This window comes from Trichosurus vulpecula, chromosome 2 (assembly GCF_011100635.1).
Source record: "Trichosurus vulpecula isolate mTriVul1 chromosome 2, mTriVul1.pri, whole genome shotgun sequence".
NCBI classification, from domain to species: Eukaryota; Metazoa; Chordata; class Mammalia; order Diprotodontia; family Phalangeridae; genus Trichosurus; species Trichosurus vulpecula.
Window position 1 is genome coordinate 454,469,235 of NC_050574.1, and position 23,884 is coordinate 454,493,118.

Consider the following 23,884-nt stretch of genomic DNA (forward strand, 5'->3'; position numbering starts at 1 on the left):
CTCATTTCAATGTCTCACACAAAAGTGTGACATAGGATGGGGGGGCACACTTTGACTTTGAATTCATCTGATGGTACCAAAATTAGATTTACTAACCTAACATCAGAATTCAAGTTCACAAAAAAAAAAAAAAAACCAACAAATCTGCATGTGTAATGAATTGGGGGAATGGGGGTGGGTGGTGGGAGGGAGAGAGACAAAGGAAAGATATCTATTGTGCAGCTTGGTTAATGAAACTATATATGTATATGTACATACATACATACATACATATACACACTTAAAAAACAGAACTACAATTACATCTGCGTAAGAATTTGTTTTATGGAACCAGAGTATTGAGAGTAAGTTTTTTAAAAAACACACCCAAAATTCCTTTTTATAATGGAAGCACTGTTATTGACTTAAGAGTTTCCTTTAACCTAATTTCTTAAACAGAATCAACTTTTGGAAAAGGAAAAATATACATATTTTCAAATATCCCTTAACAATGAAATTTTTAACAGAATGAAACTTTAAAAAAAGAAACAAAAAATAAGACTTCTATCCCATGCACTCCCACACATCCATCCATTCATTTTCATTCATTCTCTCTTCTCTGTCTCTCTCTCACACACTCTCACACACACACACACACACACACACACACACACACACACACACACACACACTACTGAAGCTCTATCATCAAAGCCTACATTAACAGAGAAATACAAGGATCACATTCTAAAAGGTTCAGTGCATTCAGCAGCAGCGCTGCCATTTCATCTTTAAATTGACTTTCAAAAAATAACACCCTAGAGCTCATCAAAATATACATTTTTCCATTTGCTTTTTTAAATTAAAATAATAATAAAAAAAACTTTTTAAGGACTTCACAATCAATAGAATGACTAATTTCAGGATCACCTAGAGCATATAATTTAAAAGGTTCAAGATGGCAATATGGAGGCGAGACTAATCTTCAAAATTCAGTTTTCTTCCAAACAGTGTAAAACACCCACCTGAGGGGAGGGGAATGAGGGTCAAGGAAAACAAACAGATGTCATTCAAAGAAAAATTCTGAAGTACCAGCTAATACCTCACACACGCCAGAGTCTGGATGAAGACTTCTGTCCTTTTTGTGTACAAAGAATGGTCATGCCACTTTCCTGATACCATCGATGAAATGGAAAAGGCACGACTGAGGAGCTATATTACATACATGAGTTGGAGCCTGCCTAAGGGACCCTCCATTTTGTTAAAATGATGCTAATGTTTTGTTTCTCTTCCCTCCCCCCACCCTACTGAACAATAAAGAGAAAGAAAAATAAATAAATGGAAAGGAGTGAGTAACAATGATACATAGTCAAACAAAACAATACACCAGTGACTTCCAAAAACAGATCTCATTCTGTAATGCTGTTTTTAGTAGCCTCTGGTGAAAGAGATTCAGAAAGTTTCGGGAAATTCACGCAATTCTGACACCTGGGAGAAATGTTCAATTCAGTGATTTTTGAAATTTCCCATGTTTATTTCCCACGTTTTAAACTGCACAGCTGCCAAAGGCAAGGGGAAAGAGAAATATAAAATACTGGTCAACAGTCACTGGAAACTGGAAAATGCAGATGCTACAAGAAAACTTCCCAACTATCTGATACGTCTCAAAGTGGAACAGACCGCAGCCTTTGGAAGGAGGCAGTTCCCCATCTCTGGATTTCCAGAGGACCTAGATGGTCTTTTGAGGAAATTGAAAAAAAGGATTCCTATTCAAAAATGGGTTGAGCTACATGGAGTTACAGGAGCTGCCATATTTGTATGGCAAGACTGGCGACCTTTATGTTTTCAACTTTGTATGGATTTGTTATTGGTATTTTAGATTTCGTAGTTTACTGCTACAGCCGGGGCTCCATATCCCTAAATAGGTGCATCTAGTCAAGAAATGAGTTTACAGACATCATGGCGGAACCCCTGATCTAGATAAAAAGAAAACAAACTTGGGCTCTAATCTTTCCAGGAGATTACACTTCTGCTTGCACTTCCTTAACATACAACCAGTCTGGAGAGATTCATTTAACCACCAATTCAACATTTTTTCTAAACAAACAAAAAGTATTTTTTTTTTCATTCTACTCCAGAATTCCAGAAGAAGCATCCAATGATGATATCTTCATTATAAGGCAAGCTCAAAGTAGGAAAGGCACTACACAAACCCATGGGATTAACAATCGTAACTCATAAACTTCATTTTCCTGAGGCTCTCCAATCTATACTCATTCTCTAAAGCAAATCAGCTCTCCTTTTACTGTAGCTATCACTAAAGATTCTCGCTTAGAAACAGTCTAAGAACTGAACTGCCTTCACATCCAAAAACTGGCACAGCAGTCCTGTTTATTCATACTCAAGGAATGAATGAGATGATCCTTATATACACAACTTCCCAAATACCTAAAAACTTACTCATTTTAAGCATTCCTTTAAAAAATGTTAATGGAAATCTTTCTAGATCTATTATTCATTTCCTAGTCTTCTCAAATAATGTTAAACCTAACTAATTCCAAATCAAGAAATGGCAATTATAAATCATGGATTTAGGGACAATAAAGTTGTATGTCCATATTTTCCAGATGAGGAAACTGAGGCCCATAAATTAACACAGTCTTGAAATATGATATCCACAGGAGCTGTGAAGGTGCAGGGCTGCTTCCTCTCCTACAACACTGCTGTGCTTTGCTAGTTCGGTGCCTTTTTGTAAGATTCTCTCTTCCCCTGATCTCAAATTCAAGCTGGAGATGTCAGTCCTAACCCCCCTTCACCGTACGGACTCGGGGACTCTCAATACAAATCCAGTGTTCCCTTTTTTTATTAGGTGCCTGACACCAAATAGGCAATTAATGACTGTTGGTTGCCTCCTGAAACCTCCCTTCTCTATCCCACATGCCAGCCTATTACACACACACACACACACACACACACACACACACACACACACACACTCTGTCCCCCAATTGTGTGGACTCCATAACCAGGCTAACAAAGTTTGTTTAGTTTTTATTCAAGGGACAATTCTAAGTAAGGCTCTGCGTGACCACCTGACAGCCTCTTCCATAAAATAAAAAAGCTTTAATCCCCAGGTTTAGTGAACCACGTGGAAGATTTTTTTGTGTTTGCTTCGAGTTCATAGTTTTTCTAGAGTATTAAGTTACCAAAAGTCTGACATCACAGGATAATAGATTTAAAGGTGGAAGAGAACTGGGAAGTCACTTAGTCCGATCTGATCTTGTCACAGAAGAGAAACAGACCCAAAGAAGTTACTTTTCCACAGATACTAAACAGAAGAGTTGAGATTTGAACCCAGATCCTAAACTTTAAATCTGGCACACTTTCCACTAAATACATACTAAAAATGACTTCCAGGAAGTGGAGCATTACCGTACTGAGCTTCTGATTTGAACAACCCTAATTAGACTGTCATTTGGCACTTTTGTTATCTCTCATTTTTTGTATATTTTCTTAGGGGTTAAGATGCAGGGACAGGAAGATATATCTTTAAAACCTGAACCAAAAGTCTTGCTAATGTCTTACTAAGGCATGTAAAAATGTCTTGGACATCCTAAAATAGCAGTTGCCCAATAGGGGACAGTTTGGGGGTCCCCAAAGCCCTTTCAGGAGGTCTATGAGTTTTAAAATTTACTTTGATAATTTCAGTAATAATGTTATTTGGCTATTAAAATATTCCTCTTCCTTGCAATAACATATCTATGTGAGGCCAGATTTTCTTCATATACATCAAACAAAACAACATATTTCAACAGCTTGAATGCAGAAGGCAGACATGAGAATCCAGCTGTCATCTATTAAGCCAGACAGTGAAGAGATTTGCAAAGTGTACAAAACAATGCCACTCTTCCCAATACATTTTTCTTTTGGCTAATACAGTTATTTTTCATTAAAATAGTATTTATGGTTATTTTTAATAAATTTATGAATATTTTAAAGATCATCAGTGTTAATTTCTAATGCAGTACATATAACCCACATAAAGAAAAGCTCTTTAAGGAATCTTCGATGATGTTTAGAAACGTAATGGGTCCAGAGGCCATGTTAGAGAAACACTAACTCAGAATGGTTAGACAGTACTCATAACAGAGATGCGAGCAAATGTGTAGATGGGACCAAACCATAGAGTTTTATGAATTAAATTAACTCAGGAGTGAGTGAATAACTAGAGGACAGAAGAGAGAACAGTCAATAGCTGACAACCTTACTGGCATGCACCTGTTGTAACAGGATTTCTGCCAGTTTCCCTTACTCCAAGTTCCAGGCACCTTTCGCTTTGACAGAGCCACACAAATGCCCCTAGGCACCCAAGACAGAGGCATTAGCTGTAAACAAGCAGGTACTACTATTCCTTTTGTAAATAATTTATCTAAAAACCATTTCACTAAAATTTTGCTTGTTGCTACCTTAAGTCTGTATGGTTCCCTCTCTTATTTACAATCCATGACATTTCACGTCATCCTCACAGTACGCCCCACACCTACCATGAGAAAATATCTAAAAGCAGAAACGGAGTAAGAGTTGCAAAAAGCCAAAACAGCTTAGGGGAAATTCCAACAAAGGGTTAAAACGACCACCTTACTGGAGTTGTGAGCTGATCCAACCACTCTGAGGAACAATTTGTAACAGTGCCCCAAAAGCTATATAAAACTATGCATAGTCTTTGATTCAGCAATACCACTACTAGGTCTGCAGCTTAAAGAACTTTTTAAAAAAAGGGAAAGGACATTTTTGTACAAAAATATTTATAGCAGCTCTTTTTGGGGTGGCAAAGAACTGGAAACTGAGGAGACATCCATCAATTAGGGAACAGCTGAATAAGTTTTAGTATGATTGCAATGGATCACTATTGTGTGATAAGAATCGGTGAGAGGGACGCTTTCAGAAAGACCTGGAAAATCTCACATGAACTGATGCAAATGGATTGAGCAGAACCAGGAGAACAGCGTATACAAGCAACAGCAACACTGGATCCAGGTTCGACTTGGCTATTCTCAGAAATACAATGATTCGAGCCAACTCCAAAGGACTCATGGTGGAAAAAAACTGCTCTCCACATCACAAAGAATTAATGGGCGTCTGGGTGCAGAGGGAGCACACTGTGTTTCACTCTATCTTTTTAGCTGGGTTTTTTCGTCTGTGTTTCTTTCACAATATAACTAGCCTGGATACATTTTGCATGACTGCACATGCATAACCTGTATCAAAATTGCATTCCATCTTGGGGGGAGGAGGGCTTCGGGGGGAGGGAGAGAATTTGGAATTCAAAATTTAAAAAAAAAGGAATGTTAAAAATTGTTTTTGCATGTAATTGGGGAAAAAATAAAGCACTATCCAAAAAAAGTGACCACCTTACCCACTACCTGAAATTTCTAGCTTCATTTCCTTAATATGACTGAAAAATCTATTAATTATACTAAAACATTGGAGAGATGCACAGACCACTTAGTCAAGCAAGACACCTCTTGGTTCCCCTGGCTTCCTTTAAGATTCAGCCCAGGTGATAGTAAGCATACTGGGGATATAGTGGTAGCACCTACCTCCCAGGGTAATTGTGAGGAGCTAGTGATAACATTTGCCAAACACTTGCACATAATAGGAGCTATATAAATGTTGGCTGTCCTTATAATTATGACAATGATGACTATTATGTACAATTTTCAATTTATTCGTTATCAGTTTCTATCTCACTGCAGATACTGTTCTTCCCACTGTCCAAAGTCCCTATTTTAATTCAATAGGACAGAAATCTTGCAGTAAAGGAAATCATGTACGTGATAACTGAAGAAAGCAAGCTCTATAAAGTCGGACCTGAAAGGGTAGATAAGAGAAGCAACAAAGTATATTAGATGGAGATCTGGCTCCTGCTCAGGAAGTTAGGAAGAGCTAAGCCTCTGAAGCACTGTGGCTGTGTGGCCTTGGGGTTAAGACGTAATCTCTCAGGGCTCTTGGCTATTCTGTAAGACTATCCGTTGGCAAAGAAGGGGCCAGCCCGCATTGGTAGAGGGAGTTTTCTCTCTTAGAGGAATTCTTGATGTCAACCAAGTCACACATCTATAGTCACCACCATCCCCCAAAAGTCTGAAATAGGTTTTTAGAGTGTCATGTGGAAATGCTACATGGGGCACTTAATGAAATCAATTTAAGCAGCTGTGATTTGATGGATAAAATACTGCTCTCAAAATCTGGTTGTTCAAGTCTCAACTCCAATGTATACTATCTGTGTGACTCTGGCCAAACTCCTCTAATAATAATATGTAATAATAATTATGATGACGATAGATAAACTTTATTTAGTGCTTGGTAAGTACCAGGCACTGTGCTAAGAGCCTTACCTCATTGATCCTTAATGTCTCAGTGCCCCAGGCAACTTCCTAAGGCTCTAAGTTTAGATTGGTACCTACTCTCCCTGTAAAGGGGGTTCCCTCACTTCAAGTGCCTTCTGGTACAAAACAAACAAATAAACAAGCAACAAACTTTTAGTTTATGATCTGAATCTAAGCAGCTTGATTAGATGAGGCTTCCTTGGGTGTTCCATATAGACTCCGTGTCCCATTCAAAAAAAAAAAGAAAAAAAAGAAAAGGATACAATTCCATGTATGAGGGAACACATACAATTTCCTTTGAGAATTCCACAGGACAATAAAGCCGGCTAAGTTGTTCTTCATAGAGAGTCAAGGCTTCAGTCAAATTGATACAGTTCCCCTGAAAAACAAAATAAGATAAGACGCTACTCAAAAGCTCCTACTCATAGACCCCACGCACAACCTAAGAGACCTGTCAAAAAAGTTCAGGCTACCACTTAAGAAATGAATCTTACTGTGATCTTTTATTTTCATACTGCCTAAATTTCTTATGTCTCTCTCAGCTCCCAAATGGGAGAGTGCGGGTGGGGGGGAAAAACCTAGTAAACCCATCAACATTATTTTAAAAAAATCTGAAAACACACGCAATGTCCCTTACCTATGGACCTCCCACCTCTACAAAGGACTGGAGAGGAGGGGGGTGGATTTCTTTTCATTTCTTCTTGGACCCATGCCTGTCCTCTGTAATTCTGCAACATTCACTTTTAATTATTCTGTGGGTGCTGTTACTGTCCTTGTGGTAGTTACTTTGTGTATGGTTGTCTCTGTTTACTTTGCATTAAATAGTGTCTTTCCATACTACTTTAATCCTATTTTATATTTGTAGCATAGTGATATTCCATTCTAAAGCTCCCTTTCTAAAAGGGAAAAAAGCCTTCAGTACTTTATTACAAATGGTGTCAGATTCCATTTAAAGAATGAAATTGTCAGCTTCATAATCTTCCGATTCACTTACCAATCCATTTCAAATGGTTACAACATAAAGAACGATAAAGCAGCCACATAAATCCACAGGATTCAATGGCGTCAGTAACAATCATAACATTCATTGCCTGTATTGTTTTATATATTTATATATGTGTGTGTGTGTATATATATATATACATATATATATATACACACACACACACACAAATATATATAAATTGTGATTTTTCTATCAAGACTGTAAGTGTTGTAAAAGTGTAGTTTCTTACCTTCAAAATTATTTCAACTTCTATAGTTCGGTTGATTACTTTAGTCACCGCCCTATTTAAATTTTTAAAATAACATATTCTGCCTTATGTGTTGGACCAGATGACGTCGAAGGTCTTTTATCATACTTAAAGCTTTAAATTTTCCCCCAAAATGGCAAGCCTGACGATACCAAGAAACAAAACACCTCGCTAGATATCGAGAAGCTGATCACTGAACTCGACGAGAACTCGAGACTCACGCTACTGCTGTGGATAATCTGTATCTATCTATATACACCTATACATGAATACGAATGTTCTTCGATATTTATTGTGATTGGATGGTGCTGACACAATGAATGAATCATTAATAATGCATTAGCACCAGAGAAACCAACCATCTTATTACCATTATTTATGTCAACATTTAGGGGGTGAGATGTGGAAGGGAGGTACAAACCGATAATGTGACTGAAACTCAAGCCTTAGAATGTTGCCTGGGGGTACTTAAAGGTTAAATGACTTTATACATAGTCACAGAACCACTGTGTGTCAAGAGACAAAACTTGAACCCGTCTTCCAAACGCTCTGACTTATACCACACACACACCACCTTTATAATATCCCCATAATAGCTGTAAAAAAAAATACCAATTATTAAATGTTCCCTTGTTTTTGTTCAAAGAAACAGCGATGATTACTTAAAACATAAATAGACCTGCTCCATTTGGTTTAATATGGAATAGTCTTTTCAGAAAAACTTTCCCACTGAGGTTGTTTTAGAAGAACTCTTCTCCCCCAAAGTTAAAGTTTCACAGAAGCCAGCCATGATTTTATACAGTTCTCTGGAAGATTAATGCACTGAATAAGCATAGTAATATTTTAAGTATGTTCGAGTCTTTTAGATGGAAGCTCTTGCACTCAATTCTCATCTGTATCTTCCACATCTACAGAAAACCTATCAAGAATCCCAGGAATCAAGAGAACTAAGATTCTATTGTCTTTATTTTACATGCCAATAAATACTTGTGACTGAGAAATTCCTTTCCTACCATTTACAGGACAGAAACTGCTGGCCCACAGGGGAAATAAAACAAGGGTTTTTTACTGAAAAGCCACCTAATTGAGAGTGTTACAGATGTGTAGATGAGGTTAAGAAGACAAGCTTAAATTGAGGGAAATGAAGCCTCTAACTGGTTATAATTCCTTTATCTTTTCCCATGTCTAACTGAAATATCCATCTTTCAACCAAGGATCCGGGAAAGAAAACTGAGGAAGTTCACTAAATGTTTACACTTCAGTGGGTCAGATGTTAGAAGCTGGCTGCAAGCAGCTTGTCATATGGGGAAATAAAACACTGGAAAGGCAGAAAGGATTCCGAGTCTAGTGTTTTCTCCACTATGCCATTTTGTGTTTCATTTCTAGGAGATTTTCAGTGAAACAGAGAAAAATGGTTTTTTAGATGACATAATTACTTTAACTTCCCATCATTATTTTCTGGGATCTTAGGAATTAGGAGGAGAAAAAAAAAAAAACTTATACTATTAAAAGTATTTATTCCCCTTAAAAAAAAAAAAGACCTTCAACACAGCTCAAAATATTTGAACACACCCCGCCCCCACCCCCCCCCCAATGCTACTGCTGCTGTTTTTGGTTTTTTGGCAGGGAGGGGCAGGGAAGAGGTCTGCACCATCTTAAGAAGTTGCTGGAGCATCAAGAGTCCCTTTGGCAATGGCCCAGGAGCCAAATGTATCAGGATGTGAAACTAGGTCTTCCTCACTTTGATGGCAACCCTCTACTAACTATGCGATTAGGCCCTGAACAAAATATGAAGGAGATGATGTTAGATTAAGTTCATTTTAAAAATAAACTTGTCACAGTCTTCTCTAATACTTCAGGTCTTTAAAACTGGTTTGATAATAGCTACAGCTGACAGACCAGAAAAGATTTCATCCTCAAGAAAAACGAAATGGTTTAATTTAGCCCAATCACACAAAATGACGTTATTTTTTAAGGTCTATTTGTTTAGTAACCTATTATCATCTGGAAGGCTTCAGTGGGTATTTGGCTCAACTGCCCTTTGCTAGGCATATAATTTTATTTCAACATGAAGTTCACGGTGAGAGTCCACAAACACCACATGTGTAATTTAAAATTCACAAATAGAAGATGCTGCTGGGTGATTTTTAGAACATATCACCACTGTGGAAGTCATATAATGGCAATACGACTAAGGTACAGTGAACCAGCCTCTGAAGACCTGTTCTTTGTCATCTTAAAATTCACAGCTTTTTGTAAAGGGCACATGGGAGGACCTCTTTGGAGTGACAATGTGGTGAGGTACAGGAAGGAAACGGGCAAAGTTTTACTGCTATTTTTTTCACATTGTCGAACACCCTAAAAAAACCCAAACCACCGTCACAAATCAAGGCGTACGAAAAAAGAAACAAGATACATTTCTTTTCAAATCCACTCATTTTTCTCAGTACTGTATCAAAATAAGAAATACTCTGTTTTTTCCTAGCTGTTAGGAAGGGAAATATGGTAGAGTACAAAAGGTGATGAATTTGGATCCCAGTTCAAAACTCAAACCTCTGCCACCAACCACCTCTGCAACCTTGGGCAGTCAAATCCCTGGGGGTCTGGACACTCTCCTTCCAAGGCCCCTTTCTACTCTACATCTATCATCTGTGAAGTCAGTTTCAGTCAAAAATAATCAGTAAGCAGGTGCACGAGGGAGACAAAGAAAGGCAAAAGACAATCCCTGGTCTCAAGGAAGCCACAGTCTAAGGGGGAAGAAAACACGTAAACGATTATGTGCAAACAAGATATAAAACACGTAAACGATTATGTGCAAACAAGATATAAAACATGAAAACAATTATGTGCAAACAAGATATAAACAGGATAAAAGGGCAATAATCCACATAGGGAAGGGATGAGCACATGAGAAAATCTAGGGTTGTATCGGGCATATACCTGAAGAAGGTGAGGGACAGAAAGAAAGGTCTGATGTGTAATATTCACTGCAGCATTCTGTTGGAGCAAGTAACCGAGTGCAGAACAGGTCCTCATCAACTGGGGAACGGTGGAACAGGTATAAGAGAATATGACGCTACTCTTAGGAAATGGTGACATTCAGAAAAACATGGACTCGTATGGAATGATGCACACTAAACCAAGACCAAGAGAATAATACAGAACACTAAAAAAACAAAAGCAAAAGAACCCCACAAACCTAAAATGAGTAATATTTAACTATCAAAATACTAAAAACAGTTAAACTAGTAATGATGAACTGTAACAAACGGTCTGTTTCAGAGAGCTGATAAGGAGATATACCTTCCTCCTCTCGGTGGAATACGGTATACACTATGGTCAGAGACAGTCTGCGAAAGGGACCATATACATATACATTCATATTAAACATATTTTCACGTTAGCAATGACTTAAATTTTAATAATCAGATCTTTAAAAAAAAATTTGCATCTTTAAAAATTTATTGTTGCCTTTTGTTTTTATGCCAAAATTATGTCCCCTCTCCACTGAATCTTTCTTTGTAATTAAAAAACAAAACAAAACCCACAACAACTTAAGGTGTTTTGTATGACTATGTAGAGCCTGTATCAGATTGCATGCTATCTTGGGCGGAGGGGAGAGGAGGAAGAGGGGGAAAATTTAGAACTCAAAATCTTACGGAAGTGAATGTTGAAAACTAAAAATAAACTGATTTAAAAAAAATACAGTGACTAGTAATATTTTCAGGAAGGAGAAAAAAAAATACAGAACTACTTCAGTTTCCCATGACAACATTTCCCAAACTTGGCCAAAAAAACAGGTTTGGGATAGAAATATGCTTAAAAGAATTGAGTTCAAGGGAGGAAGAGAGGAGTATGAAATACCCCTTGGGATAAAAAAGGCCAAAAGAAATTTTTTTTAGAATTAAAAGAATGTAAGTGAATAACTTCTGGGACTTCCTGATCCCATGTTAAAACAATTTTATGCAACTTCTCAAAGAAAAACTCACAGCAAGATTGAAGGTAAAACTAGATTCATGATAAATTAAACTTCCTACCTACCAGGTGTGAGTCCAGCTATTTATACTACTCTATTCACGACCACTTTAGGAGCAAGGCCAGGGCCTGACCAGAGGCTCCTGAGGGTTCTGACTACCTCGTCCATCTCCTGATCACTAAGGCAAATAGATCCTAAGGGAACAGACATTCCAAAATTGGGAGGGATAGAGCGGAGAAGAAAAGTAGGAACCTACAGTAGAATCATAGATGTAGAAGAGAAAGAGACCTTCGTTCTAGCCCCTTCCCTCTCATTTTACAAATGAGAATGTTAAGTGACCCACCCAAGGCCACACGAGTACTAAGTGGAATAACCAGGATTTGAACCCAGATCCAGTGTTCATTTCACAAGTGTCATGTGGCCTTCAAGACTCAGCTCAAATCTCCTCCACCAAGCTTTTTCCCAATGACATCAGTGAACGTGGCTCACTCGCTAATAAACGCTCTCACCTCTCCAGCTAAAACGTAAGGAAACAAGAAAAAGGGTCTGATCTCCAGTTCTGAAGGAGAGGCAATAGTTGGGGGGGGGGGGGGGGGGGGGGGGGGCAGAGAGATGGGAATTAGAAGATCCAGCATCAAAGACCTTACTTTAACACCTTATCATTGGTGTGAGCTTTGGGCAAATCCCCTTGGGCCTGCAGCTTGGGCATGCCTCACCTCTCCCAATTCAGTCACTTTTTTGACTTCCACGTCACATATCGTTGTACAAACATCTGAACATCCCTGCTTCTTTTAATACCGCTGCTCTCCCAGTCACTCGAGACTGGAGCCAGAGTCACGTTTGAGGGCACATCTTCCCGCCCCAACACCTAGCTTCCACTCTGTCATAGTCGGCATCGACCTTCTCCTTTTACTCACTAAAATCCTAGGTCAGGCCCCCATTTGGGGGGCATTTACTCGGCCCCAATTATTTCAACTGCCTGATTTGGGGTCTGTGAGTAGCACTCGTCTATACCAACCCAAATGACCCACTTTGTTGTTCAGTCGTGTCCAACTCTGTGTGACCCCATTTGGGGTTTTCTTGGCAAAAACACTGGAGTGGCTTACCACTTCCTTCTCCGAAACCACATACTAATATCTGAGAAATCTTTCCTTAACATGGTTTCTACCGACAGAATCGTGTTTCTGAGCCAAAACCACGAATGACAAGAACTCTCTCTTCTGATTCTTGAGTAGTTATGGTGGCTGAGGGCATGAGGGCCAAAGAGCAGCTCAGTCATGTCTTCCATAGAGGTGCTTCCCGGGATGACGTCGGCGAGGCCTGGGCTCAAAGCAGGTCCATTCCTGGGGCTCACACTTACCCACTCCTCAGCAGCAGTTAGCTGGTGGCTGGTGGTGACGGTGATGCGGATGACCTCAACCATATGAAAACAGGGTTTTTACTCCCCTCCAAGACAGCTGTAGAGGCCAGTGATAATGGGAGGGCCAAGGCTCGGGAGGTTCGAATCCTAGCTGTTGGGGAGTTCAAGATCGTAAGCCATCTCCACTGTGGTCTGAGAGGAGGAAGTGGTTAAGATTGAATCACCTGCCACAAGCGGTTAGCCTAGGCTGGCCCTATCTTCCCTGCGCATGGCCGCTGCTGGAGATGCTGGCCTATTCTCTGTAGTAACTGCTGGTCCAAATAACTCTATGGACTGGGCTGGAAGCAGGATCAGCAGTCCAGGGGGACTCCTGGGCTTATTTACTCATCTACGTGGAGAGAGCCAGGTGCTAAAACTTCTACAGGAATTATTCTACAAGTCTCTGCGCTTTCTTTGTATCATTTGCGTTTGTGTTCATTTTTGTTCATCCTGGGTTGGTCTCTTCCTAAACACAACCTCGCCCATCCTCCTGGTGGTACAGCAGCCTGGTTTGCTGCTCCGCTACTTTCAATGGTGGTACTCTCTAGATACGGATGTAGGAAATTCTCAAGATGGTCTCTTGACAAATGAAGGTCAGGAGCTATCAGAAACTAATAAAATCTGGTAATCTGTGGAATTTTCATAATAGAATTACTTAATATTTTAGTTACTCTTTCCCCTTTCCTCTACAGAAACCGAGTATGGAGCAAACTATCCTTTTTTTCCTTTTCTCAATCTGGAACTGACTTAACAAATATCCTTAAATGTATTTTTGACAAATACAGCAGGCATATACTTGCTGATTTTTTTTTCTTGGTAGATGGGATGAACATTCATTTTTCCAATGAAAACCTTCAAAATCCCCTATATTCCTGGGTATTTTTAAGAAGGCAGACTTGACATTACTGAGACATTCACCAGCTAAAGGTCTCTTCCAGCCCTATTGAAATCCTTTACCATATGACTTTATAATTATATAAAAACTGAAATGAGTTTGCTCAAAGTCAGTTCTTTCTTCAATGAGAACAAATAGTATCGAACCCCGCACCTGTCCAGCAAAAACAGACCTTAAAAAAGGGAACAGGAGGGCAATTCTCACATTCTCAAGTACTAAGGTTCTCTGGTACAGACAACTTGACCGTGAAGTTATTTTCTCCTTCCCTGACAAGTAAACGCTTCATTTTTCAGGTTTGCAAATACGGGACTAAATCATGAATGACATCAGCTTTAACAGAAGAATTCTTTAGATTTTTGTCACTGTGCATGGGCACAGCACAACCTACAGCACTTCCAACGATGAAAGGGTGTTTTCTAGAGGAAAATCGTGATCCTTGTTCTCCATCTGGTGGTAACAAGATCACACTGCAGCCAAGGCTCAGCTTTCCTATTCAACGTCACTTTGGGAAGCACTCAGATCACCACCATTAAACAATGGAGGAAGCTGGTAATTCAGGATTTGTCATCACATTAATTTAGGCTTGACTGACACCTACTGGCTATATGACCCTGGGCATAGTACTTAATTCCTCGGTGCTCCGGGCTCTCATGGCAGAGAAGATGCCTGCCTCCATGGGCAGAGGGAGGCCCTAAACGTTGTCACCCCAATGAGTGATGAAAGTTCTTCATTCTCTCCAGGGCCAAGGAAAAATGCAATAGGTACTTCACACGTGCTTGCTGAATTCAATCCATCTGGAATTTTTCTTGTTTGTGAAGGTATGCGATCTTGTAGATAATCTCTGGAAATCTCCAGTGCCACAAAATATCTATTTGCCCAGGCTATTTGTTTTCTGCCAAGACGTTCCCCTCACTTACTAAGCCCCTCTGTTTCTAATTTTTCTAAACCCTACAACAGAAAGAGCAACAAGCCTTCAAAGTCAAACCAGGTTTCAATGATGTAAGGGGAAAGTGGAATTCAATGAACATACACAATGCTTAGCATAGACTTGCACGGCTTAATAAAATTTTATTTAGCAACTGACTGAAATGTTGGTAATTGATAATGAAACGCTGACCAAAAAAATAAAACCAAAAGGTTTGCAAAGTGCTAACTCACTGGATTCCTTATTACCGATTTAGGCAACTAGGTGGCCCCCCCACCCCCGCCAAAAAAAAAACTACTTTGAGATAGGTGCTATTCTCCGCCCCATCCTTTGACAAATGAGGAAACTGAGGCCCAGAAAGGCTGCGGGACTTGCTCGGGTGTTATCCTAGCTCGGGAAGGTCTGAGGGAGGATTCCAATTCAGGTCTTCCTGGCTGCAAGCCCTGCTCTCCATCCTCTACGCTGTCCGCTGCCTCAGGTGGTTCAGTGAACAGAAGGCAGGGCCCGGAGTCAAGAAAAATCTGGGTTCAAATCCAGCCTCAAGACACTTACTTACCAGCTGTGTGATCCTAAGCCAATCACTTAACCTCTGTCTGCCTCAGTTGGCTCATCTGTAAAATGTGGATAATAATGGCACCGACCTCCCAGGGGCAAAGGAAAGGATAATTATAAATAACTGTAAAGTGCTTACTGCAGTGTTTGGCACACAGTAAGTGATATATGTTAGCTATCGTCGTCATCATCATCAAACTGGGAGGAGAGGCCAGAGAAAATCTGGGTGAATCAACAATCTAGCATGACCTTCTTACAAAAACGTAAAGAGCGGGGACTGGAGATCCCTCCCAGAAAGGATAAGACAGCATCATCTCAAGAAACCAAGACAGCTGACTCCCACGAAGCTGCACACTGGGCAGGGTTGACAGGCACAGATACCCTGTTGTTCTAGCGCATAAAAGAGAAAATTAAGTTTTTACTCTCTAATCTCCCTGACTATTTCACAATTACCTACTGCAATTCTTTCCTCAATAAACTAGGCTGTAACCTCACGGAGGGGGGGAGGGGGGAATAAAGCAAAGAAGCATACCTGTGTAAAGTATTTTCCATCGTGTTTCAAAACTTTCATTGAAAGGTCAAGGATCAGTCTGAGAAATTCCCACGTAGAATCTAGACACGAGTTTAAATGCAGAAAGGAGTTACACGGCTTAATTTTTCTTTAATTTACCTTCTCATTAATTAAGCGTCTTGCTGTCTAAAATCAACAAAGATACGACATCTACTTTAGAGCTAGACAACTTTGAACTGAATGGTTTCTAGACTTCTCCATTTGCAGAGGAGGTCGCAGGGAAATTCACCATCTCTATTTGGGCTCACAAATGTAGTAAGAAGCGAGGCCAGAAACCAAATGCCAGGAGGTGGACCCCAATCTTGTTCTTCTCACTATAGCATTCTATGGCTAAACGTGGCATTACATACACAGGCAGCAAAGCAGAGTATGGCTGCTTGATTAACGCCTTAAGATTAGGCATGGTACTCCTTTGATGCCTAAATCCCTTCACAGCCCGACCACATTCTCTCCTTCCTCCTCCATCACGCTCCTCCTCACACTACATACCTCCCAGCTATGACAGAGCTTCTTGCTGGTCCTTACACCCAGCGCTCCATCTAAAGGCATCTCCATCTATAGCTAGCACCGTAGCACCGGCTGTGACTCAGGCCTAGGAGCCCCTTCCTCCTTCCCCTGGGACTCTTGGTAATGACAGCTTGCTTCGGGTCTCAGCTCAAGTGCCCCTTTTTAGATGAGAACTTTCCTAGGTCCCTGGCTGCCTTCCCTCCAAGGCTACCATTGTACAGATCCTTCTTTAGGTTCCTGTTTATCTCCCCCATTGAAAAATGAGCTCATCGAGGGCATGTTTCATTTTTGTCTCTGTATGGCAGTGTCTAATATAGTGCCTGGCAGAGAAGGTGGTAAATCTATGTATTATCAAAATATTAATATATAAATATTATTACATACAAGTATTATATATAATGCACAGCTCAAAATCTATGACACATTATACATCCCTCTATATAAAGAAAGAGAAGGGAGAGGGATGGGGGTGGGAGGGAGGGAGGGGGAGAGGGGGAGGGAGAGGGGGAGGGAGAGGGGGAGGGAGAGGGGGAGGGAGAGAGAGAGCGCGCACACAAACTCTACGTGCCAGGTATTGTGTGTGTGTGTGTGTATAGCAATCTATATGTGTGTGTCTGTCTGTATATATGTATAGCTATCTATATCTCTAGAGAGAAATATTTATGCATTTATTTTTATATGGCATAAAATATGCAATAACTTTCTATATATAAACAGATACAGAAATTATTTCTCTAGAACCGATTATGTGCCAGGTATTGTTATGTCTGGAGGTACAGAAAGATAAGATACACAAAGGTACATTTACATAGCATAAAATACATAATACACCTTTCTCTCTGTATATAGAAATATATGTCTATAGAATTTATGTGCCAAGGGTTTCATGTGTGAATATGTGTATGTATTTTACATGTGTGTATGTATGTTTACAGCACAAAATACATAACATATAATGAATATTTTTCTGTATATACATACACACACATACTAAGTATCTATCCATCCATCCATCTATCCATCTAATGCCTGATTGGTGCATGACATCATAAAAGTCCCAGGAAAGAAGTGACTACAATAGTAACTTTGCAGGATTTTGACTCATGGTTGATTTCAATCCTAGGTAACTTCACATCTCAAGAGCCAGAAAGCGCCTACGAGCTCCTGCAGCCTGCAATCACTTAATAAATATTACATGACAATGATGCTCTTAAACACAGCTAAAAGTTAGAAAACTGGAGGTAAGAAATTCCTAATAATTCCTCCTGGATCGATTATCTCACAGATGCGGCCATGCAGACAGCAACCCATTCCTGTCTTTTCTCATGAGATGAATCAGCCCAGCCTTCCCAAGCTTTCTATAAAAGACATCCATATACGTAAGACCTTCCTCTGTTAGTGTGACTTAAAGACCGCACTCCCACGACTTCTCTATTATGACCAAAGCGCTAAGGCAGTCCCCATCGGTCATCGCTCCCATTCTTCTAATTAGTCACGTCCTCCAAACTTCTCACATGCAAGTCATGGTCGGCAATATACTACGGCAAGAATCGGCAAACTAGGGCCCACCGCCTGCTTTTGTGTAGCCTGCCCAAGCGAGGAATGATTTGCAATAAAACTTTTCATACAAAATTGGGTGGGGGGCTAACCCACTGTGTGCTACAACAATTTTTTTTGGAGGGGGAAGGAGAGGCAATTGGGGTCAAGTGACTTGCCCAAGGTCACACAACTAGTGTGTCAAGTGTCTGAGGCTGTATTTGAACCAGATTTGAGGGCCGGTGCTATATTCGCTCCACCACCTAGCTGCCTCTCTAGAGCCAATTTATATCAATCATATGAACTCCTTCCATTGCCTCTGGGCTGATTCTTTTGGGACTGATGCTTTCCAATTTATAGCCATATAAATTACCAGGGTAATGCTAACATTTTTAAAATGGGTTGTGGTTAGTTTTGGGTTTGTTTTTTTTTTTTGGCCTGGACAAGGTGGTGCAATTTCCCAAAGGCTATCCTACCCTCTCTCCTCATTCTCTATCTACAGTGCTCGGCCAACCGCTCATCCTAACATGGGCCATGCTATGCCGAGTTCACCGAGTGTCTACAGTTTTCACTGAGGAAACACTCTATGATTCCAAGGCTTGATAAAAATCAATGCAATACAAAGGTCGTAGGACTTAGAGAAACAGGCCTACATTTAAATTCCAGCTCTGCTACTTGACAGCCAGGTCCTTGGACTAGCCACAGCCTCTGGGCCTCAGTTTCCTCATCGTACCTCTTATGAAGCAGCTGGCCTGGAGGATCCCTAAGGTTCTGCACAGTTCCAAATTTCATTAGCAACAAACATTTGAAGAACCACACCTTTATAAGAAATTCCTCTTCTATTTGGATTTTCCCCTATGTTAGCTATGTCTTATACAAGACAACTTGAGTGAGCTTCATCTCCCAGGTTTATGCCTTATTTGATATTAATATTCAAGAAAATCACTGAACAAAGCTATTTAATAGCTTAGGAAGATATAAACACACACATGTGAAAGAACACTGAATAGAAACACCACCCAAAGATGGTATTTCATCTAGGATCATCAGGCCAGGATAAAATTCTAACAAAGATTGCAATAAGTTGTTTATGCAAAAACAAAACAGCAGCTTGAACACCCAGCTCTGCCAGAAGAATAGCTCAACGCGCCTAAATGGGGAAGGAATTCGAACAGGCACAGGTCAGGTACCGAGTAATGAACAGAATCAGTAAATACCTCTAAGCGACTAACAGGACCAGAATAACTTTGATTACACTCTTCTATCCAAAGACTGTCAGATAATTGAAAATGACTAAGTGTTACATCAAAGCTCATTTTATAGAAGAAAAAGCAAAATTAAAACAAAGGCTATAAGAAGCCAACTATGTCCTTTTAGACTACTTAAACCTAATTTTTAAGTAGTCATATATTATATACATTTTAATTATAAAACACTTTTATTTCTGCAAACAGTAGTCTCTAGCTACAAAATGTTAGTGAAGTCACAGACTATAGTAGGAACTTTAGCAAAAATCCGTGGAATTCACCTTCTTCTGGAGATGTGGAGATTGGAACAGCGGTCAGATCATTAATCACATAATCAAACATTCTCCCTTCTTTGGCATACCTCTTCAGTACTGGAATACAGTCTTCTATGAGAACCTTGAGGAGATTAAAAAAACAACAATTTTGGGGTAAGCAAACACTTCGGCAATGCCGCAACGATGATTCCAAAGCAGATAACGATTAACCAGGCAAGACAACTGGTATAGTACGGTGAAAGGAATACTGGGCTCATCAGGAGACTTGTTTTCTAGTACTGGCTAAGATACGGGCACAATAGACAATATTTATATCTAAAAGCCAGCAAAACTAAGTTCAGAGAGACTTATCACCTGCCTGGCTATAGAGGGAATTAACTCTGCAAGACAGTCTCCCCAAATGTTAAAAAAAGAGGGGAGGGGGAGGAAGGAAGGGTGACCTATGTTGTTACAGGAAGTATCCACACCAACAAAATCATAAGTGCTGAAAGCCTTGAATGAGTTTCCTCACCTATAGTTTCCTAGTTTCCTCACCTATGAGAATAAGCCCGCTACTTAGATCGTGGGTTTGTTCTGAGTAATGCAAAAGAAATGAATGAGAATATGCAACGAGGAAACAAAACTATCACTCTTAAGCAGACGATATAACAATATACTTAGAAAACCCTAGAGAATCAACTAAAAAACTACTTGAAATTGATAACTTTTGCAAAGTTGCAGGATATAAAATAAACCCACATAAATCATCAGCATTTCTTTATATTACCAACAAAGTCCAACAGCAAGAGATAGAAAGAAATCCCATTTAAAATAACAGACAACATAAAACGCTTGGGATTCTACCTGCCGAGACAAACCCAGGAACTCTATGAACACAACCATGAAACACTTTCACACAATTAAAGTCAGATCTAAACAACTGGAAAAATGCTGACCACTCATGGGGAGGCCTTGTCAACCTAATAAAAATGACAATTCTACCTACGATTTATTCAGTGCCACAGCAATTAAACTATCAAAAAATTATATTATCGAGATAGAAAAAATAAATTTCATCCAAAAGCTCAAGGATATCAAGAGAATCTGTGAAAAAAATGCAAAAGAAAGTGGTCTAGCCTATTATAAAGCAGTAATTATCAAAACAATCAGGCACTGGAATAGATTAGATACAAATTACATTACAGTGAATGACCATAGTAATCTAGTACACGATAAACCCAAAGACCCAAGCTTCTGGAGCAAAAACTCGTTATTTGACGAAAACTGATGGGAAAACTGAAAAACAATATGGCAGAAACTAGGTATAGACCAACATTTCACACCATATACCAAAATAAGGTCAAAATTGGTACATGATTTACACAAAAGAGTGATACCATAAGCAAATTAAAAGAGCATGGAGTAGTTTATTGTTAGATTTATGGGTAAGGGAAGAATTTAGGACTGAAGAAGATATGGAGAGCATTACAAAATGTAAAATAGATCATTTTGATTATAAAAAATAAAAGTTTACAGAAACAAAACCAATGCAACCATAATTATAAGGAAAGCAGAAAACTGGGAAAAAAAATTATAGTCATATGACTATGTCAGCTCTAGCTATAGTAATATGAAAAAAATGCTCTAAATCACTATTGAATAGAGAAATGTAAATTTAAAAAATTCTGAGTTACCACCTTACACTTATCAGAGTGACTAACATGACAAAAGGAAAATGTTGGATTTAGAGGGGATGAGGTAAAACTGGTACACTAATGTAGTTGGTGGAGTTGTGATCCAACCATTGCAGAGAGCAATTTGGAACTATGCCCAACAGGCTATAAAACTGTCATACCCTTTGATCCAGTATTACCACTGCTGTATCTATAGATACATATAGACATAATAAAATAGAAATAACGAAAAAGGGGGAAAGGACCTATTTGTACAAACATATTTAGAGCAGCAATTTTTGTGGTGGCTATCAGAGATGCCTATCAATTGGGAAATGGCTAAACAAGCTGTGGTATGTGATTGTAATGGAATGTTGTTGCACCGTAAGAGATGACAAGCAGGATGATTTTAGAAAAATCTATAAAGACTTATATGAACTGATGCATAGCGAAGAACCAGAACCAGAAGAATGTTGTACAGTAACAGCAACATTATACAATGAAGAACGGTGAATGACTCAGCTATTCTCAGCAATGCAATGATCCCAGACAATCCCAAAGGACTCATGATGAAGTCTCCTATCCACCTCCAAAGAACTGACATTCTTTGAATACAGACTAGAGAATGCTATTTTTCACTTTCTTTCATTCTCTGTCTTTTGAGTCTTCTTTCACAACATGACTAATAAGGAAATGTTTTACATAATTGCACATGTATAATCCGTATCTGATTGCTTACTGTTTCAGGAAGAGGGGAGGGAAAAAAAAATCTTTAGGTTACAGAGAAAGTACCTAACTGTATTAATAAAAGGGACTTTTTACTTACTCAAGAGTTCCTTAAACCAGTAAAATCAGATTTGTTCCTTTTCCTCTCTACTTTTTCTGTACCACTTTCCAAGAATCAAGTAATTTATTATACTGCCAGTTATATCTTTTTAAATATAATTTCTTTAACCTAACACCACTCTTTAATCATCTTCACAGCCTCAGTATTTTTTACTTTGCTTGTTCTGTAATTTCCTTTTAAATTTGTTTTTAACAAGTAAAAAATTTATTTTATCTCTCTACCAAAACTCTTACATGCAAACACAATACTTTGAATATCTATATAATGCCTAGCTATGCCTAAATAGAACACCAATTTGAACAGGTCTGGGTCAAATAAACAAATCCCACATTGGTCACATCCAAAAAAAATGTATGTCACAGTGTGCACCTTGAAACCAGCACCTCTCCATTAGGAGTTGGGGAGCATGTTTCATTCTGGCTCTACCGGAATCATGGTTGGTCACTGTATCATTCAGAGGTCACCTTCCAAAGCTGTCTTTATAACTGTCTTGCTGGTTCTGTTCATTTCATTCTGCCTCAGTTCTCAGAAGACTTGCCAGCTCTTTCTAAAACCAACTCCTTCATCATTCTTACGGCACAACAGTACTCCATTATAATTTGTTCAGTCATTCCCCAGACAATAGCCACCTCTTACTTTCTAGGTCTCTGCCACCATAAAGAGACACTATAAATATTTTTCTACATAAGCCCCTTTTCTTCTGTCTTTGATCTCTTTGGGGGATAGACCTAATAGTGGTACGGCTGGGTCACTGTTTAGTAATATGGGAGATGCAGTTGCAAAATGTTTTTACAAAATGATTAAACCAATTCATAACTCTACAGCGCTTACATGGACCTATCTTCCCACACTCTCTATGTAATTTTTTTTTTGTCAACTTTTGACAACATGATGGGTTTGAGGTATAACATCTAAGCGGCTTTAATTTTCATACTTTTCACGAAAATTTTCCATTTTCTCTAATTCTTAGAGATGTGGAACATTCTTTTAGATGGCTTGTAATTCTTCCTCTGGAAACAGCCTACTCATCTTTTACACATTTATCAATTGGGGAATGGTTCTAATTCTTATAAATTTGAATCACTACTGCTACTAATATTCTTCATTCCCCTCCAAGCTACACTGCTGAGTCAGCTCCACAAGAATTCTCCCATCTTCTGTGTGTCCCCTCTCCCTCTCCCCCATTTACCACCATCTCCCTTTTCAGTGTTGTCTTTTCCCATTAAAACGTAAGCCCCTTGAGGGCAGGAGCTGTAGTTCTTTCTGCTTTGTATTTGTATACTCAACCCTTAGCATGGTGCCTGGCAAAAAATAAACACTTACTGAATGTTGCTGATTACATGTGAAAACAAAATCTTTATCAGAGAAATGTGCTGCAAATATGTTTTAACCAGTTAACTTTCCCCCTTGTTTTGTTTGTACAAAAACTTTAATTTTAGAAAATCAATACTGTCTTTTTGTGAATCACTCTATCCCTCATCTGCTCATCAACTCTTCCTCTATCCATAGATCTACAAGGTATTTTCTTCCTTGTTCCTCTAATTTGTTTATGAAGTCAACCTTTACGAGTCTAAGTCACGGAGATGTATGAAGCTTACGTTGGTATATAGTGTGAGCTGTCAAGCACTTATTAATCATCTACTGTGCACATGCCCATATACCCACGCACCCTGCTCTCCAGGAGCTCATGATATATGGGGGAAGACAACACATGAACAACTAAGGGGCAAACAAGCTACATATGTACAGGATAAACTGGAGATTATTTCAGAGAGAAAGCACTAAGATTAAGGAGGGCCAGGAAAGGCTTCTAGCAGAAGGTAGGCCTTTCAAGCTCAGACTTGAAAACCCTAATACTATAAAGATTAGAATGTAAGCAATTCT

At 39.2% G+C, this 23,884-nt stretch overlaps 1 protein-coding gene across 1 annotated transcript in view; it reads right to left on the reverse strand.

The window, feature by feature from the left end:
• Positions 1-304: 304 nt before the first annotated feature.
• SMS (spermine synthase) overlaps positions 305-23,884 on the reverse strand; it is a 74,395-nt gene continuing 50,815 nt past the window's right edge. Inside the window, exons 8-11 of the mRNA XM_036745507.1 lie at positions 19,508-19,622; positions 15,898-15,977; positions 6,629-6,744; positions 305-1,004 (exon numbers count right to left, since the gene is read on the reverse strand). Of these exons, the coding sequence (XP_036601402.1) occupies positions 965-1,004; positions 6,629-6,744; positions 15,898-15,977; positions 19,508-19,622 (351 nt within the window). The 3' untranslated portion in view covers positions 305-964. The remainder of the gene's footprint in view (positions 1,005-6,628; positions 6,745-15,897; positions 15,978-19,507; positions 19,623-23,884) is intronic.